Source organism: Hippocampus comes, unplaced genomic scaffold (assembly GCF_001891065.2).
Source record: "Hippocampus comes isolate QL1 unplaced genomic scaffold, H_comes_QL1_v1.1 scaffold122, whole genome shotgun sequence".
Taxonomy (NCBI): Eukaryota; Metazoa; Chordata; class Actinopteri; order Syngnathiformes; family Syngnathidae; genus Hippocampus; species Hippocampus comes.
The window spans coordinates 1,181,508-1,201,227 of record NW_017842059.1 but is presented as its reverse complement, the minus strand read 5'-3'; the positions used below and the strand labels follow the sequence as shown (position 1 = coordinate 1,201,227).

Below are 19,720 nucleotides of genomic sequence, written 5' to 3'. Positions count from 1 at the left end.
GGGGGTCCACCCTATTAACACAAACTGATGCGTGCTAATTTTTGTTCACGAGGGCTGACTGAGGCATCAATTTTCTTTTAGTACTAATTGTGTGATCTTGTTTTTCTTTATTCATGCTAACTCTACAATGAAAGTTATTTCTCAATGCCAGCCAGCTGTACTGCGTGATTTTTTTCCTTTCGTGCCGAGACACCCCTTTGATATAGTTATGGACTTAAATCGGCAAATAACAACCATTCATTGCTTCTCTGCCGTTTTATGCCTACTAACACCGGTGTTTCTTCAGTTGTGACTTTTAGTCAATGTGACATTTGGGCACGAATTCCAGGAAACATTTTTCTGAAGTGATCCTGTCGTTAGCCCCCGAAGCAATGGACAGTTTTTGCGATGTAAAAATAAACACCCCAAAAAATACATAAGACACAATGCGTATTCTCTATCCATTTCACAAAAACTTTGTAGAACGTGCAGAAAGACTCGAGATGAAGAGATGTTGCATAGTCCATCATAACCTTACGGTACCTTAATAGTGAAGCCACAGTTGATATTTGTATGAAAAAGGCATCTTGGTCAGAATTTGTGACAATCAAAACTGAAAAACGGATAATGTCTCATGCTTTTGTTTTGCGTTTTGATGTGTTTATTTGCGTTTCAATTGTTTATTGCGCGCCATTCGGGAACATCGTAAATTAAGGTCCAAATCTGAATATAAAGTTATCAACTACCCCATTGTATGAATTGGCATCATACCTTATGTTGCGTCGAATACTGTTGCACCCTCACTCCAACACACCACCGCCCCAAAATCACACGCGGAACAATTTTTACTTGTTTTTAAGATTTGAAGATTTCTTAGGTGTTGAGATTCTCACTTTAGAGGTGCCATAACGCTGCACTACTCCCGCGCCGTTAGAACCAGGTGGAGTTATGAGACGTCGCGGGAATTGGGAGGTTTGCGCTGGACGAAGAGCATACATGGCGGCTTGTTGCTGATTTGACCGTTACTGTTTTCGAGTCTCGTTTAATTGCTGTTATGAATGCAAGTCAAATCATTCTGTCTCTTGTATCAGATCCCTTTCCTGATCACGCGCAGAAATCAATCCGTCGATTTGAACCATCCGCACATAAATTCGCCTGCGTGTCATGCTGTATTCATTTGAAGTACAGCCTTTAAACACATCTGTAACATCACGTTGTAGCAGTTATCTTTTGCCCTTGCCAAGCACGGTTGACCGCACGCGTCATCGGGTTGCCGTTTTAATTCAATGACCGAAGGACTCGTTTACGCGGCCACTACGGGTAACCCTCTCTGCCGATCACACCAACCAACAAAAGTGGAGGAAAATCCTGTAATGTGCAATAATAGTTGCTGACGTCACTGCTCATGCGCGTCGATGGCAAACTCACTTCAGAGAAAAATGTTACAATCCGTTCAAATTTGACGAGTTGTGCACCAAATGCTTGTGCAGAGCTGTGGTTTTTTTAACAGGAAGAGTAACTGTTGTTTTCATAAGGTAGCTCTTTGAGGACCCGTGTTCACTGATTTTTTTATTTTTTTTTTTGGTAAAAATGGCTTGTTCGGGTTTCAGGGGTCTTGTTACTTTTTCATACGATAAAGGTTACGGAGGGGGTCGGGGTTCCTAGGTTTAGCAAGGAATTCTGGTTTTGTGGTGGTGACATAACACGAATTCGGATGAAAGCCACGGGCGCACTAGTTAAGTCATAATTACAGTCAATATTTGCATGAAGGAAAACTTCGGTGCTATCAACATGAAACACGTTCACAACACATTCAAATGCCGATCCACCAGCTCGCCCGCCCAAATGACGTAACGCGGTGCGATTCTTTTCCTTTGCTTTTTGGGGAATTATTTTTGACCGTTTATAACTTCAGAATGCTAATGGTGCAATTCTTGAACACATGTTGTGCAGAGTTTTTGAGAGCGCTTGTCCTGATTAGGGCTGACTTCGTAGACGGGAAACATCGTGGAATAATTGCCAGCCAATAATCGCCAGAGGGCATTCACACCTAAGGCCAATTAAGTCCTCAGTCAACCTAACATGAAAGTTTTTGGAATGAGGGAGCAAGACGGACTCCCCGGGGAAAATCTCCACACAGGAAGTTTGCAGCCGAGATCCGAACACACGGCCTCGGAACTGTGAGACAGGCGTGCTGACCAGCTAGTCCCACCGTGCTGCGAGTTGAAATCGCAAAAGTTATCTCCTCAGCAGGATAACAGGCACTCATTTTATCTACCTTTTCTTCCCCCCGCCTTTAACCTTCAACTTCTTAGTTAACTAACCTGGCTCAGAATCGGCATACCGTATCACGTCTAAGTCGTTTATTATTAGTGATGGTTATTAAATGGGTCCCCCCCTTCCTAGTTGGTCCACGGTGAGCGGCGGGGCAGCAGACGTGGCAGGTAAGTCTTGTGAGCGACGCGGCCTCGAGCAACCGAGCTAACGCGTAGCCTCATCCCAGCCAAACAAACCTGTGTCACTTGATGATTGCAGGGTTCCAGCGTCCCATTCCAGCGGAACGCCTTTGCAAGTAAAACAATAACAAACAAGCTTCTACCTCTTTCTTGTCGCCATTGCTAGACAAATGTATATGGATCAGCAAGGAGACGAAAAATGCGTCCTTTTGAGGGTTTTCAACGCAAGGCTATTGTAATTTGTCCCACGGACGAGGATTTTAAAGAGCGAACGTTAAAGCAAACCAATGAGCAGGGGAAGGATGTGCCCGATCATGCTGTGTTAGAAATGAAAGGTAGGACCGCTGTGGATACAAGCAACAAAACACCAGATCTGCTTTTTTGTTTTGTTTTATTCTCTGTGTAAAAAAATCAAACTTGGAAGATGCCCTATTTCCCCCTCCTGCCTCCCTTCTTTCCATTCCCCCTCCTCCCCACCCGCCCCCACCACGTTATCAGAACTGGACATATTTTAAAGTCGTGATTAATTTATTTCCATCTTCCCTTTCTCCTTGTGCGCTGCAAACTGAGGTGGCGTCCTCATCCCAACATAGTTTCATTTCCAGTAATCCACAGTTAACTGGCACATCCCAGCTCAGGATGAAACACTCATATATTTGCAGTTTTTGTGCTACTTCTGAAAAGCCCCAAGATTACCAATATGGCAATGAGCACCCCTATTTGCGGGACTTCAAAAAAAAATTTAAATAAAATAGACCTAAGTGCATGGCCTGTTCCACTAGCCAAATTGCTCTTTCACTTTTCCACTCGAGGAGTAGCAAAAAAACCCCAATTTGAATCAAAGTCCGTTTTGTTTTTTTACAATGCAAGTGCATCGAACAGAATCGAATTGTTCTACTTTTGGACCCCATCGAAATACGTACAGGAGACATCGTGAGAAATGTTTCCTTTTTTACTCTAATTTGCAGGTCGTCTTTTGACCAGATTTTATGTATGTATTTCAATAGATATCTGAACTCCCAATTAAAAAAAGTCTTTTTTTTTAATTTTTTTTTTTTTTGGGTGATACAAATCACCATTTTGATTGAGAGCCCAGCTTTTATGTGTCGGTGCGTTGCTAAGTTTAGCCTGGCTTGTTATGGAGCATTTTCTACACATGTACACTCGTGCTTATGGCTTTTTTTTTTTCAATAATAATAATAATCAAATGTCTTCCATTTTTTTATTACAGCCAATGTTGTAAGATGTCTCCTATTAAGAGTTTGGGGCATCGTAGTTTTTGTTGTATTTCCAGGTCAAACTACTCGATTAGTTAACTATAAACATCTTTGTGTGGTCGTCAATTACTTGCACTCTTTTGCTATTCGTGTCAGTCCCAATAAAGGGGATTACTGTCCATGATTGATTTCCATCCACTTTACTGTTGCGCTCCGCTGTCCTTGGTTTGCAGTGCCCTTTCCTAAAGACCCCCCCTAAAAAAAAATCCCCCCCCCCCCTGTGTCTGTTTCCACAAATGTTGCCTCCATGGAGGGAATGTTTTCTCCTTGTTACCTAGTCTTTATATTCTTCCCGCCTCCTCTGCGTGGCACTAATTAGTCTCCACTTTGTGTTTTGTCTTTTGGTGGTGTGGCTGCTCTGGTCCTCACTGCCTCCCCTTCCCATTCCCCTGCATCTCTTGTCTTTTCCTCTCAATCCCTCACTGGCGTCGCCCCCAACCAAAAGCCAACTTCACCCTGCCGGAAGCATGTGACTTCCTGGAGGCGGTCACCTACGTGGAGCTGCAGTGTGACGATGCCGAGAAGCTGGTAAAGCAGTACAATGACGAGGGGCGCAAGGCGGGACCGCCTCCCGACAAGCGCTTTGACAACCGTCAGGGCGGCTACCGCGGCCGCGGCAGCTTCCCGCGCTATGACAGCCGCGACGCGCCCCGTGGAGGCGGCGGCGGCTACCAGAACCGCAGTGGAGACCCGGGAGGTTACAGAGGTAAGCGGTTAATCATTTTTGTGGCAGTCTTGATTTCAAACCATTTTTCCCATTGGAAATTATGTTGGTATGTTTAAAAGTGTTCCAGGGTCAAACTGTTGATGTCATAAAACCTTTAACGATATATACAGGTGATTTTTTAAATGACATTTTAATATCCTCTCCTGTTTTTGCAACGGAAGCCCAAAGGCAGTTTGAGGTCAATTTCAAGTCGACAGCAGGGGGCGGTGCTGCATAAAATGCCCACCTCCTTGGCTGGCTGAAAACCAGTGCATTAATCTGCTTAATTCTTCATCCACCAATGCAATATGAATGAGACTACCTTGTTCATACTGTACATGCACATTTTAACGTATGTTTTGGACTGGACTTCCAGTGTATCTGGCGTGGAGGTGCCAAAATGACAGGCCTTCCATGAATTCCTTTTGGTAGGCTACAATCGGGGAAGCTACGGTCAGAACCGCTGGGGCGGTAACAGCGGCGGCTACAGAGACGGCGGCTCCGACTCCCGCTCCGGATATCGCAGCCATTCGTCGGGAGGCAGCTACAACCGGCCGTCTCCTTACAACAAGGGCGGCTACAACCAGGTAAGCGCCTCTTCCCGCTTCACTATTGACAAATTGACCCGTTGGCACGTTTTTCTCTGCAACCCAGCCTCATCGAGTTATGAACAATCTCGCCTATTCATATCTTATCAGCTTATTTTGGTGCTTCTTCTGAAGCGCCCGAAAATGAAAACAAGGCGGCGCCAAAGACCTGCTTAAAACAGCTGCTCAAGTTGCCCTTTTTTAATTTAGTAGTGGTTTGCTTCTTTGTCTTCAATCTTTTTCTGGGTATAAAGAGTTTGTGTTCTGTCTATCATGTCATACATCAGCCAATCTGTTGGGTGTTGTCAAAAGGTCGGCTCCCCGTCTAATTGAGGTAATAACCATGGTCCCCAAAAGCACATTGGTCAGCCTCTCGTAGTAATTGTTGTCAAAAAAGTATGTTCAGGAGCTTTTAGCTCAAGTCTTTTAGCATAAGTTCCAGAGAGTCTTCACCACATGTTTGTGTTTTTGCTCTGCGGAGTGGCTAATCAAAAGCGCAAGCAAACCTCCCGATGGAGGTATCGTTGCTTGAGAGTTGCCGTTTTGATGGGTTGTGAAGGAGGAATACATGTGCCACTGTATATTTTTTTCTAAATGGAATAATCTGTATGACGTTTATTTTTTAGGCTAGTCACTTGACAGCAATTCCTATTTAGACTGTGCTTTGGCGGCATCTAGAGCACATTGGAAAGAGGACCCCGAAAAGTTTCTTCGAGAATAACTTCTATGGGGGGGAGATGCAAATTTTTCTTATTCGAAACAATTAGACCGAGTTACTCAGAAATTACTTGCAGATTGCCATTGTGGCGATGATTCGCCGTACTTTTAAAGGTTCAGTGCTGCACCTTGGTCCCCTTGCTCACTTTGCATGCTTGCACTTTTCCTCCACCCGCCATCTCCTCGCAGGGCTACGGCCACAGCTACAACCAGGGCGGCTACAACCAGGGCGGCTACAACCAGGGCGGCTACAACCAGAACTATTACGGCAATTACAGTCAATACCCGGGCTACAGCCAGAGCTACAGCCAGCCCGCCGCCGGCGCCTACGGCCACCACCAGCCTCCCCCTCAGCAGCATCAGGCCCCCTCCCAGCAGCACCAGGCCCCGCCTCAGCAGCAGCAACAGCAGCAAAGCTACAACCAGCAATATCAGCAAGTGAGCGTGCAAACACGTCTTAACTATACAGTGGAACAAAGCACTTAAAATTGAGTTGAAGGCTTATTTCCAGCGTTATTCATAGTTAACAAAAACTAACAAAGAAAAATTAAAATAACATTTTTCGTTTATGGAATAAAATGAAAACAAATACTTTTTTTTTTTTTAAACTAAAACTTATCTGAAACTACATTTTAGGTTTATAAAACAAACTATAATCGCATTGGTCAACAGCTAATTTTAATCAGGGATGTGTCCCGAAAGGTATTTTTAATGCTGATTAAAAAAAAAAAAATCTCTTATTTTCCTGGCACATTCAATTTTTGGAAGATATCCATTTTGGGGGATTTAAATTTTACCATTAAATTCTTCAACAACACAGATTTTACCATGCATGTGCTAGAGAAAAAACAACGGCAGACTCAGAATCGGTGCAAAAAATGTATCTTGAAAAGTTAACTTAATTTCACAAAACTTTTAACTTTTTTTAATTATTATCTCACACTCTAAAAATACTCCACATATTAAATAAATAAAATAAAACTTGTCCTAAAACTAATAAAAATTCAAACAAAGCGTTTTTATTTGGGGGGGAATAAATAATAAGCAAGCCTGCTCTAACAACTACATTAAAATAAATGGCAGAACAAAATGAAAAATATTTTTAAAAAATAAATGAATAAATAAAATCCAAAACGTATTACTTAATGCAGTACCAGAACCGAAGAAATACAAACTTGACCAACTAATTACCCATTCTGAAATGTAATGTGTTTTTCCTCACAGTATGCGCAGCAGTGGCAGCAGTACTACCAGAACCAGAGCCAGTGGAACCAGTATTACAGCCAATATGGCGGCTACCCTGGACAGGGCAGCCAAGGCTCGTCTTCCGGCTCCCAGTAGTTCTCCACACCAAAGCCCCTTCGCGTGTGTTGACCTATGCCCCCATGACCCTCCTCCTCCTCACCATCTTGTTTTTTTCCCCTTCTTAATCAGTCTTATGTAAAGTGGTGGCGTGGTGATAGATGCTAGCTCGCCTCATGCTAACCCTTAAAATGCTTTTTTGGGGATGAGAGGAGAGGTGGCTTGTCGCAGCAGCAGTAAACAATTGAGATGGGGAGGTAGAGAACAAAAGCATGCTTTTTACTTTTCTTTGACTTTTTTTTGTTTTCAGTCACACATAACGAAACCGCCATTTTAGAGGCACTTTTTTGGTAGAGGCATTTTCCTTTTTTTTAATATAATCCTCTTGTGGTAGCTGTAGTTTAAATCCCATTACATTCCCCCAATATATGATTTTGTACCAGTGTGAAAAATCTGATGTTTGTTGTCTTTCTACAATAAATGCAGTTGTATACACCTGGATGAAACGTTTCTGTGTTTCAATTTTTTTGTGTAGTTGTCCTTTTTCTGGAGCGTTTGTCGTCATTAGGATGACCCGGAGCCAATCCCAGCTGATGTGGGCAAGAGGTGAGGTACGCCCTGGACTGGTCGCTAATGACAAATGTGAATGCAGTACTCTTAAAGGGGGAGTTTGCTTTATTTTGTTTATTAAAAACTAACACCAACCTATTGTTCCCATTTTTTCATGAGCTTGAAGTCAAAGGGCTTTATATTTCCACAAAAGGCCCATCTCTGACAGACATATTAGTGTCCTTTGCCGACAAGCTATCCGGCCGGGCAGTTGGCAAATCATGATGCCAATTTGGCGGCATGATAATGGAACAAGTGTGCCTTAGGCTGCACACGATAAAAGGACACACCTGTCAGATGGATTATCTCGGCAAACGAGAAGTGCTCACTCACATTTCTGAACAGTATTTGTAAAGGAAACCATTTGCGTGCAGAGGAAAAAAAAAATTGAGTTCAGCTCAAGATCAAGCAAAAACAAGTGTTGATATTTTTGTTCAGCATGACTTAAGTTTATGTGTTCCACAGTCACGTATCGCACACTGACGAAATGTTCTTCGGTGGCTTATTGATGAAGTGCTGCCCATGCTTTCACTGTCTTTGGGGGGCTTCTGTCCCACCATAGTTGCCATGGTAATGAAACTGCTTGCCATTGGCTCAGTGGTATATGGGGGGGGGGTGATGTGGGGGGTGGCGAGACAGAACCGCCCCCTCAAACCAGGCGTATTTCGTCAAAGTATATATTTTTTCTTTTTTTAAATTCTTCATCCTTGGGGTATTTTCACCAAAAGAAATCACAGAAATTATATTAAAACACGAGAACTGTTTTAAATGGTCAAAAACAAAATCCATGTCTCCTCGAACAGATTTTTGTGGTAGCTGCCACACTTAGGAAAAATAATAATAATGAATGGGAATTCTGCTTTAGTGTTCATTTCCCTCCATGGACTCAATTCTGGATCCGGAAACTGCTCACGTGATATTTCCAAGAAATGTAGCACCAGAGACAACATGACAAGAGTACAACAAGTTGACAGTGTCCTTAATTTAAACGGGAAGCAAAAACACAATGAAGCTGTCCGTTTGAGAAGAGGAAAGTTCATCTTTTGCCCGTGGTCAATCGGGCTCCCGGCTTTTCTCCTTGCAGAGGTGAAGCTCCTCCAGTTTCTCATGCAGGAAGGAGATGGGCATGGAGCACCCGCGACTCCTGGGAGGTGGCAGCGTGTTGGCCTGACAGGCGTCACACACACACACACACACACACACACACACACACACACACACACACACACACACACACACACACACACACGTATGTGTAATATTTCTTTAGATTGGCTTTTTAATGATTATTTTTAATACAATACTGTGCTAGTTTTCTGTTTATTAAAAAACACCGAACAAAATACTGTATTTCTGTGTTTTTGGGGCGGGGCCGGGAAAGGATTAATTGCTTTTTAATTCCATTCAACAGGAAAAAGTGATTTGATGTACAGCGGACCCCAGTTATTTGGGCTGGATAGGAGCCAAGCCAGCCCACAAATAGGAAAAATCTGAATAATTGACGACCGATGGAGGGATGCACTGTAGAAATAAATTCAACTTCGACTCATACCATGGGTATAAAAAGTCCAGATGTACGTGTTAAAACTGTCCAAAAACCTAGAAGAACATCTAAACTTCATTTGGGTTTAATCTGAGGCATTTGAAATGTCAGCAGCTGTGTGTTGACTTTCATCAACCCAAGTTTGAATGGCATTGGTTGATCCCCAGTTATCTGAGGGTGTGCACACTTGTGCAAGCATATTATCTCAGTGGCTTTTATGAAATTGCCCTGTTCAAATATTTTCTTTCATTTGAGATGAAAAAATGTTTATGTGATTTATGCTGTGATTATTTTTTTCATCCCAATAAACTGGGATTTGAAACGCGGTGTGTGTAGACTTTATATTCAATTTAAATCCAGGTACTAGCTTAGTGTCTCACCTGGCCAGGGGCGTTGTGGTTGTACACCCGGCGCTCCTTCTTCTCCTGGGGGGTCCATACCCCAGGGTCTGTCTGAGTGGCGCGGTCCCACAGACCTACATGGTCTGTGCTCTTCCTAAAGGGGGCGCAGCCCTTGTGGTGTTCTGAGTCGTTGCCATGGGGGAACACAAAGGCCTCATCCTCAGAACCTGACGAGGGGTGGGGGGGAGACACAAGTGTGGGTGGTTGTTGTTGCATGGTAGAATGTAGGAAGTCCGCAGGGGTCCACCTACCGGTACTCCACACGCTCCCCTTGGCTCGGGAGTCGGGGGCGGGGGTGCACGGGCAGGAGCCGCTGGTGTTTTTGTGTTTCTTCAAGCACTCCATCCCCACCAGATCCCGGCAGTGTCTGTGGCAGTTCATCCCGCACCCTGATGAGGAATACAGCCTTAATTATTATTTTTTTAAAATTACATTTACATTCCACTATAGTTCCGCTCTTGAACTCTTGAACTCTTGAACGGAGCTTGGTTGTTTTTGCCGAGTGTGCCCCCACCTGGCCAAGTATGGCTACTGCAGTTAGAGGTGTGCACTCTTTGCAAGGGTCAAGGGTTAAAAGTAAGATGGCTGTCTGAAGTCATGTTTGTGTGCGTGGAAGCAGGCCTCTTGGCTAGATAAGCTTTAATTTATTTTTCATTAAAGCATAAATTGACCTTCAACGCATTATTTTGACATTTTACGTTATTTTCAAGCATGTAAAGACCATGATAGTTGGGATATTCTCCACTCATCAAGCCATCCACCATCCCTAGTCCACTTCCCGACCTCCTCGTCTCAACAAACAATTGGTGAGTGAATGCACTGAAGCCCTGCCAAGACCCGTACCTGCTTTTGAATCTATGAAACTAAAACTAAAATTGCACAAATAATTTTAGGGACTGTGAATATATGTAGTTGGCTATTTTGGTTTGAAGGTAGTTTTGTTCAGGGATTTGTAGCTTTAATTATTATTATTATTATTATTATTATTATTATTATTATTATTATTATTATGATTATTGCTCCTATACTTTTGGGAGACTTTACTCAAAAATTCATGACAAGTTTCAGGAAAATGAAGAAAGAGCAGATAGTGTTCACCACACAGGGGCACTTAAAATGGTTTCAACTGATTGTAAAAACCACCCATATTTTGCTAACACATGTATACCGGCAATCATTTATAAGGATTTTAGCTGTGCCAAAGTAGTCGGCCATTTTGATTTGAAGGTGCACTTTTAATGGCATTTGCAGCTTTAATTATTAGTATGACTATGATTTTTTTTCGGTGTTTTTTTGCTCGTTTATCTGAGCAAAATTTGAAGTATTGTCCCAGAGATTATCAGCCATTTTTATTTGAAGCTGCTCTTTTTCAAGGCTCTGTCGCTTTAATTATTAGTAGTATATAGATCACAATTACTCTTTTGGGTGCTTTAACATCGTCAAATATGCACCAGATTTAAAAAAAAAATGTGTATGGGTGTATAACGTATTTTAGGGGCCTTGGACACAATCGTCCCCAAAACCCTCATTAGCTTTAATTATTTTTATTTTCAATTATCCTTTGGGGGTCGAGCAGTGTACTCCATTTTGCCTCTGTTTCTTTAAAATGGAATGAATGGAAGAGATACGTACTTACCTCTGCAATGGTAGCCTTGCTTGATGACCCCCCACAGCTGTAACACGATACAGTAGTGTGATTTATTTATTTATTTTTTTCATTTCAAATTGTATTTGTGTTTTCTTGGGATTGATGTAAAAGACTGACAAAGCCACCGCAGGTGTCGCAGAAGGTGGGTCTCTTGTACGTGATCTCGTGAAAGTTGTGCGCATCGTTGAAGTTGTAGCCCAGCTTGGCGCAAACTGACATCCCGCGCATGAAATACGATGTCATCTCCTCTCGGCTGATTTGACCCTGCCTGAGAATGGAGGACATTTTTATTTTATTTTATTTGAAAGTTGAAAGTTGAAAATGTCGGTTTTGTGGCCAAATCTTTACTCAAAGGTGTATACTCTGCTGTCGTGATGTAATGCGAATAGTGTCACCTGTCAGTTTGCTGCGTGCAGAATGAGAAGGGGAAGTTGGCGGCAATTTTCTCAAAGTCCTCCAGCGGGATGTAGCCGTCTTGCTTGTGGTCATAGTTCTTCATGATGGACTGAAGGGGGCGACAAAGAGAAGCGTGTTGACTACTTCTCCTTTGAGCTACCGTCGAATAAGGAAGTGAAAATCTGGTGTGCATAATTGTGTGAGTGGCCGTCAGTGACGTTTGCTAATTTAGGATTGCCTCTCACATGAACAAGACCGAAACACTCTCACAAGAACTGAAATCCTCTAACACAGCCAACTGAAATCCAACTGTGTGTGTGAGAGAGAGAGAGAGAGGGAAAGAGAGAGAGAGAGAGAGAGAGAGAGAGAGAGAGAGAGAGAGAGAGATTCAGTAGTGAGTAAGAGAGCAGGTATTTCAGTTCATGCATGTGAAAGCATACAAGAAGAGTGTGAGAGGGTTTTCTGTAGTGTGTGTGAAAGCATTTCTCTTTCAATTACATTTATGTGTGAGAAAGCTTTTCAGTAGGTTTTCACGACAATGGCATTGTGTTCTGAATTGTGTGTGTGAAAGTCTTTAAGTAGCCTGAAAGTGTCGCAGTAGCTGCTGATTTTGTTTCCGCTCACACTGAAACTTTCACACATACAACTACTGGTTTCTTTTTGCATGCGAAAGGAATGCTCTCACACCGCTACTGTAAGACTTCTACAAGACTGAATTCTAATTAACACACCTGAAATGCTCCCAAACTTAAAACTAAAATCCTCCCACACTTCATCCTAAAATACTCTCTCAGGACTATTTAAACACTCTCACACCCACTGAAACGCTGTGACACACAACTGAAATCCTCTTTCACAGAACTGAATTGCTCTCATACACAAATGTCACATGTCAAACTGCTCTCATATAATATACTAAATCTCTCACACTCACTCCTGTGAATGAGAGACGCGCGCGCACACACACACACACACAAACACACACACACACACACACACACACAACTGAAAGGCTCTTTCAGACAACTGAAACACCCTCATACACACAAAGTCAAATCACATGAAATAAAATCCTCCCATACTGAAACATACTTGAAAAGCTCTCACACGAACATACTCAAATGCAGGTCATGCTGACTGATGTCCCTCGTGTGTGTTGTACTTACATCCACCATCTGTTTGACATGTTTGGATATGGTGTCAGGGTCCAGGCGGGGGGTGACCCCTGACCCCCACTCTGCCACCAAAGGCGGTTTCACTGGAGTGACGGGCTGCAGCCATGAAAGAAAAATGTTCCGTTAAGCGCTTTGTTACAGCTGCGGTTGTCGTGAAAGTGCCATATCAATAAAGATGTAGTGTATTGCATTGTATGAAACAAGATTAGGCACACACACACACACACACACACACACACGCGCGCGCGCGCAGCGTCACACCCCAACTTGGCCCTTTGATGTGGTTGAGTGGCAGTTGCGGTGCACTTTTCTTGCAAAGTGATCCAGCCCGCACGCCGAAACCAAACATGCAAGTGCTTGTCAAAAGTAAGACTGCCAAAGGTCGATTCATCCCCACACTAATCATACGAACACACTGAGATAGCATGACACCTTTTTCCCAAATCTTTAAAAAAATATATAACACGATATAATATCATCATGCAAATCAAGCATGTCAACCTTTCCATGATGCTTGCTAAAGTCTGAACCAAAATTCATAATTGTCATATGTAATCCATTACATAGATATTGCAATCATTATCTCATTATGTACTTACTACTTTAACCAACCATTATTCTTGACTTCTGATTTCAACACGTTATTATTTGTGATGCACTGTACATGTAATATGTGGAGGTGATCAAACATTTCACAAAATTCGCAGTCATAATGGCCCGCTCAGGGAAATCGTAACTACAATGTGGCCCACTATAAAAATGAGTTTGACACCTCTGGTCAAAGTTTTAGGAGAACATCGATAAAATCCAAAACATTGCCTGATCGTTCACATATTTGTAGCAGTTGAAGTAGGCTTGAGTACACATAGCCATGTACACGCCGGTCAAGACTGCTTGCAGTTTTGTGATGTCAAGTGACGTTACACTTTTGCTATGGAGAATAAAAAAATAAAAAAAAAACGTAATGCCCATGAAATCCAAAATATTGGAGAGATCGTTTGAATATTGTGAGAGGTTGAAGTGGGCATGACTAGAGATGTGCACATAAATTTTGGTGACAATTGGTCGCAGGGCGCACCATTTACCATTTTTCTTCTCTATAGTGAGCGCCAATGGCGAATAAAAGGTTTAACGTCCATAAAATCCATTCCATTTCAATCCAATATTTTCAGAGGTCGAACAGTGGTCACATTTTTGGGACACGAAACGCTGTTAAGCTTTTTGATATGAAGCGTTTTGGACTATTCCTTAAAAAAGTGTGTTCTAAAACTGACTGTTGATGCTACCTGTTAGCATTTTATTTGTTTCTTAGGTTTAAGCTAGCACACTTTCCTGAGGCAAAGCTGTGTTGTTTTAAATACACATCTAGAGTAATTCTTTTGGTTTTATGTTTAGTGGGACAGGAAATGTGACCAGGGAGTGGCATTAGATAGCTTGAAGGCTTTTTAATTTTTATTTATTTATTTTTGCCAAACTGCTGCTTGTTGTGAATACCACACTTGTTGATGGTGAAGGTGACTGACCTGGATCTTAGGGTTTTTGGGTTCCTTGGTGTAGGAGAGTTCATAGATCTCGTCCTCTGTGTAGTAGAGATCTAGAGAGAGCTGAAGCATTAAAGACATCATTTGCGATGTTCCAACGGAACTCCTCGTTGGGGTCTGGTCTCAGGACTGGATCTCCTACCGTCAAAAGATGCAGCAAGTGTTTGTTGGCCTCGAACGGTGGCGTGAGTCTGTGCAGCTCCAGGAGATCGTTGACGTTGCTGTGGAGATGCTGCAGTTTACTCAGGTTGATCTTATCGCCGTCCACATAGTCGGGCAGGGCCTCGTTGAGGGAGATCAGGTCCTTGAGGTGCACGCCCAGAATGGGCACCTTGAAGCCGGAGCACTCGCCGTATAGACGGCGGTAGTTGCTGTAGTTGCTGCGTGACGACAGGAGCTCCGTCATCTCGCTGAGTGCCTGACGACGTCGTGACAAAGGGCTCTTGTTTTAACAGCAGGAAATAATGAACACTAGTAGTAGTCCACATTAGTCTGGTTTAATCCAGTTTAGTTTAGACCAGTCTTGTATTGTGTACTCTTGTTAGGTTTAGACACTTTGAGTCTAGTCTGGGTTTTGATAAGTATCTTATTCTAATTTTGGTCGGTTTAGTTTTATTTTGTCTAGTTTAGTTTTGCTAATTTAGATCGGTTCAGTCCTGTTTTAATCTATGTTTAGTTTTGTTTCGTGTAGTTGGATGTTGTCTGGTCTCATTTTGTCTTTAGTCTCATGTAGTAGTGTTGTCTAGTGCAGTGTTGTTTTGTCTAGTCTCATCTAGGGTTGACTAGTCCGGTGTTGTCTTGTCTTTTCTAATCTAGTTTCGATTTGACTACTCAAGTCTAGTCCAGTGTTGTCTCGTCTCGTCTCATCGAGTCTAGTTTTTTTCCAAACTGTCCTGTCTTGTCTATAGTAGTTTTGTCGATCCTTGTTTTGTCATCTAGGGTTGACTAGTCCGGTGTTGTCTTGTCTTTTCTAATCTAGTTTCGATTTGACTACTCAAGTCTAGTCCAGTGTTGTCTCGTCTCGTCTCATCAAGTCTAGTTTTGTTTCAAACTCTCCTGTCTTGTCTAGATTAGTTTTGATGAACCTTGTCTAGTCTCATTTAGTCTAATGTTGACTAGTCTATTGTTTACTAGTGTAGTCCAGTAATGCCTCATTTAGACTAGATGTATCCAGTTAATCCAGCCTTGTCTAGTCTCTCCTAATTCAGTTTCTTGTAGTCTTTAGGCTATCATATTTGGCATAGTTTTAGACTTAGCAGCCTAGTGTAGTCTAGTATTTTGTAGTCTATTTAGTTTTTTTCTAACTCCTTTTTTTCCCTTGTAATGTTAAATCTAGCCTAGTTTAGGCTCTCCTAATTTAGTTCAGTCCAGTTGTTTAGCCTCCTCCAATTCATCTTAGTCTCATTTTGGTCTACATGCCGTAGTCTGATTGTAAAGTGTCCTTGGGTGTTTTGAAAGGCGCTTATAAATTAAATGTATTATTATTATTATTATTATCGTCTACTTTCTTCCCTTGTTTGTTTCGTTGCTGAACCTTGTTGAGTGTAGTTTAGTTCTAGTTTAATCGTAGTCTATTCTGTTTTGGTCTGGCATCGAGTCTACGGAGAAAGGGGCTAAGACTTTATTGCTGCTGTTAGCCATCAGGGTACCTTGGTGACGTCAGGAGGCAAAAGGTTGTACGTGTCTTTGAGGCGGGAGATGGCGCTGTGACAGAGGCCTCCAGTGACAGCCATCAACGTGTTGAAGTTCTGCAAGGCTCGGAGTCTCTGCACGCATCAACGGGTCATGTTGTAAGATGAATTTGGAATGACGTTAAAGTGTTTTGCCATCATAGTTGGTTTGTACATTTTACGGTCGCCCCTACAGTATTACAATTGTTTCCTCTGAACAGGGATTCTTGTAGTACCATTTCAAAAACTATTCATATCCGTCACAAAACCACTCGCAGAGTTTGCAAAACTCAAAGCACAAACACGGTGCTGTAGTGAGTGTATAATTTTGCCACACACAACTCACTGTTCATTTCCAATTGATCTATACACTCCTTGCAAAATGAGACGCATATACAGTATATGGCTCTTATTTACATGATTCTGCCAACTGTCTAGCCACACTGTCTGTCACAGGAGAAAACTTGAGAGCATTAGCTCACTTTGCAGTCAGCCTGAGCACGAGAAATAAGCCGCAGGTAAGCTGTCGGCGTGGAGTACAATGGAGGGAGCAGGAAGAGTGAGAATTAGAGGAGGGACAGGAAGAAGACACGGAGGTGAAGAAGCGAGAAAGGGAGGAGGACAAGTAGGCGAAGGAGGAAGGCGAGTTAGAAAAAGAACTAGTGATGACATCAGAGCTACAATAGACGAAACAATGTAGACAGTTTTTTCTTTCTCTCAGTGAAATAAGTAGGTTTATTTTGCTGTGTGTGTGTGTGTGTGTGTGTGTGTGTGTGTGTGTGTATTTTGACATGGAAAAACACAATTTTGCTCTTGATGTTTACAGTAAATACAGTAAACACCTTGTGCAAAAAGACTTGAAATGTGGATCACCGCGTGTTTACAAAACGAGGACAAAAGTCTGACCTCAACCTGACACAGCCCACATTGTGCGCAGAGAAAGCGAAAGACAAGTGCGTTTTTCACCCTTCCCAAAAGTGTGTCGATGGCACATTGTGTGCTTACTCATACGATGGCTTGTGATTGTGACTTGAGACAAAAATACAATTTTTACAAAAGTTTGAAGAGTGAAGTAAGACCTTTCATGCACCCTGCAACCTGATAACATGATAAGCTGTCCACTGTAGTAACCGCTGTCCCTGAAAGGGTTAAATTGCAAGCGAACTACTGTATGATGTTTTGCCATTTTGCTGAACAGTTTTATTTATGTAAAGTGCTTTGCCGAAATAGCCAATAGTTACAACAAATGTATTGAAACCATCAGAAATTATCGCGCGAATAACACGCAGAAGTAAGAAATTGCATATGACTCGCTTGTGGCCCACCTGAGCCACGTGGATGAACTTGGTGAAGACTTGCGCCCTCTGCTGGGCCGTGTGCCTGCTGAGGATCATGAGCTGGACCCACTGGGATACGCCGTTACACATCATGACGGAGCGCTCCAGAGCCGGGTTGTCCCGCACCGAGCCGCGCACAACATAGCTGCGGTAGTCCAGGAACTGACCAAACACATGTTGAAATGATCAGAAGTGACAACAATATTGACACTAGGTACTGAAGCAGAAGTAGAGATTAAAAAAAAAAAAAAAAGAAGTTGCCATACCGGTTCAACTGCTGGGGCCCTATTTTCGTGCCCAGCGCAAGTGTAGCACAAAGTGCAGTTTAACTGTGAGAATGAGTGAAGTTGTATTTCTTCTGGTGTTTTTGTAATTTTCCTGTAATTAGAAAATGGCCGCCTGCACTATTGTGGGAGCGAACACGAACTACTTGATTTCCGCCCAATCGAAGGGCCTCCCCTTCTTCCCTTTAAATACAGTGCGGTGATGTAAAGTTGGCCACTGTGAGACCGCTTTCCACATCAGATCGTGCATCTGTGTGACAGCCACTATCAAAATTAGCATTAAATAATTCACCAGTTTTTACGCTGAGCACACCTGCGCCTGTCAACAAAAGGACGGCCCCTGTAGTCGGTCGAGGCTTGCTCTTCACAAATTCACCTATGTGTGTTACTTTTTTGTGGAACCTATCCTCTGATATTCGTAAAAGCTTTCAAGTGGCACATTTTTATGCTCTGTCAGGAATTCCTTAAGATGCCACAAGATAGCACCAAAGCCCAGGCTGATGGTAACGTAGTAATTGGTCCTAAAAATATATTGACTTGATTAATCTTGATGAAGATTTTGGTCTGTGGGGCAAGCGCTAAGTGGTGTTATGTTAGCCTCATGTGTTTTTGCTGGTCCATATTTTCAAAATCAAATCATCTGTAAGCTATTAGAGTAAACTTGTACGATCATAGTTTGGATATGGATTTAAAATTTAGCCGATTATATTGAGAATATTTTTTTGCGGCAATTCTCTGTACCTATTACCGTTAAAGCGTACGGACTGAATTTCCCTGAAGGACAAAAGTAAAAAGGAATTTATCCATTTTATCATATCCATTTTGACAACTAAAGTTAGAAAAATAAATACTGAAGTCGGTGGCTGGTCTCACCGAAACGCTGCAGAAGTTCTTGAACTCCAAGTAGCTGAGGTGCTCTGCCATCTCGTCGGCCTCCATGTGGTCGAAGATGAGCGAAACCTTCCTCTTCTTCATGGAGGGCGAGGGGGCCTGTGACACGTTCACGTGGGGGCTTCTGGTGAAAGATGGGTTAAACATTGATTTAAAGCTATTCGCACTGGACTGACCACCTGTTAATCAACAGCACTGATCGGTAAGAGAATAGAAATAGAATTTAGCCCTCGACAATCTAATCTTTGTCAACATCAAAGACAAAACAGTTTTTCGAAAAGCTACCGCAGGAGTGTGTTTTCACGGAAACCGAAGACATTTTTGGAAACATCGCGAACAAGTCTGAAGGAGTACACCTGACGTATGTGTTTGCTCCCTTGAACGTCATTGGCTAATTAAGCTCAAAAAGCCAACATGTTTTTTTTTTTTCCACAAACCTCCATAAAATGAATCTATAAATGAACTCAGCATTATTTAAAAATCGACCTAGTCCAGAAATTAACACATTTTCTAAAAATGTATCTTCAACTAATCTATCGTATGAAGATTTAGAGCAGGGGTGTCAAATTAATTTTTGTCGCGGGCCACTTTGGAGTTACGTCTTCCTTCACAGGGCTGGCAGTGAAACCACAAAAATGTTGTCTCATCGCATTATTACTTGTACACACCAAATTTAATCTATTACGAGTTTTGAAATCAGTCAACTACAATAGTCAATTATTGTGTAGAAGTGAAGGTAAACAGGGAAACAAAGTTATTGCAAAATCTCATTTATTATTAGAGCTGTCAGTTTAGCGCGTTTTTATTGGCATTAATTTAAATTAATTTTAACGGGATTAAATTTTTTCTCGCGAGATTAACACGGCAGACGTCACAGCGGATGTTACGTTGCTCTATAAATAAACCAGAAACAAAACAACAAGCGCTCTGCACATGTCCACGCACGTTTGTTTTGCCAGCCACGGCAGCGCGAGACACCGAAAACGGATACTTTAAGAGTTTATGAATGGAAAGTTTACTTTTAAAAAATTGCCAGATTGTTCCACTGACAAGACCAAAGTTACCTGTATGTTTTGCAGTTGTAAACTGAGCTATCGTCATAGCACGTCGAGTCTGAAATACCACTGAATGGCCAAGCACACAGCTGACGTGAGTACTCAGCCCCCTAGTCTCAGACAGACAGCTATGGATAATTTCAAAG

The 19,720-nt window shown here is 42.3% G+C and overlaps 2 protein-coding genes across 4 annotated transcripts in view; one reads left to right on the top strand and one right to left on the bottom strand.

The window, feature by feature from the left end:
• Window positions 1-7,525, top strand: part of LOC109510719 (heterogeneous nuclear ribonucleoprotein U-like protein 1) — a 21,539-nt gene extending 14,014 nt beyond the window's left edge. For both annotated transcript variants that reach the window (XM_019861218.1, XM_019861219.1), the window contains exons 13-17: window positions 2,602-2,770; window positions 4,158-4,418; window positions 4,851-5,005; window positions 5,912-6,160; window positions 6,947-7,525. In XM_019861218.1, the coding sequence (XP_019716777.1) occupies window positions 2,602-2,770; window positions 4,158-4,418; window positions 4,851-5,005; window positions 5,912-6,160; window positions 6,947-7,063 (951 nt within the window). In that variant the 3' untranslated portion in view covers window positions 7,064-7,525. The remainder of the gene's footprint in view (window positions 1-2,601; window positions 2,771-4,157; window positions 4,419-4,850; window positions 5,006-5,911; window positions 6,161-6,946) is intronic.
• An 802-nt stretch (window positions 7,526-8,327) lies between these two features.
• rasgrp4 (RAS guanyl releasing protein 4) overlaps window positions 8,328-19,720 on the bottom strand; it is a 24,386-nt gene continuing 12,993 nt past the window's right edge. The window contains exons 6-17 of one of the 2 annotated variants that reach the window (XM_019861220.1): window positions 18,502-18,643; window positions 17,333-17,506; window positions 15,987-16,103; window positions 14,480-14,755; window positions 14,320-14,400; window positions 12,788-12,892; window positions 11,621-11,730; window positions 11,343-11,493; window positions 11,214-11,250; window positions 9,829-9,966; window positions 9,557-9,744; window positions 8,328-8,800 (exon numbers count right to left, since the gene is read on the bottom strand). In XM_019861220.1, coding sequence (XP_019716779.1) covers window positions 8,687-8,800; window positions 9,557-9,744; window positions 9,829-9,966; window positions 11,214-11,250; window positions 11,343-11,493; window positions 11,621-11,730; window positions 12,788-12,892; window positions 14,320-14,400; window positions 14,480-14,755; window positions 15,987-16,103; window positions 17,333-17,506; window positions 18,502-18,643 — 1,633 coding nt within the window. In that variant the 3' untranslated portion in view covers window positions 8,328-8,686. The remainder of the gene's footprint in view (window positions 8,801-9,556; window positions 9,745-9,828; window positions 9,967-11,213; window positions 11,251-11,342; window positions 11,494-11,620; window positions 11,731-12,787; window positions 12,893-14,319; window positions 14,401-14,479; window positions 14,756-15,986; window positions 16,104-17,332; window positions 17,507-18,501; window positions 18,644-19,720) is intronic. The other variant, XM_019861221.1, reaches the window with a different exon arrangement.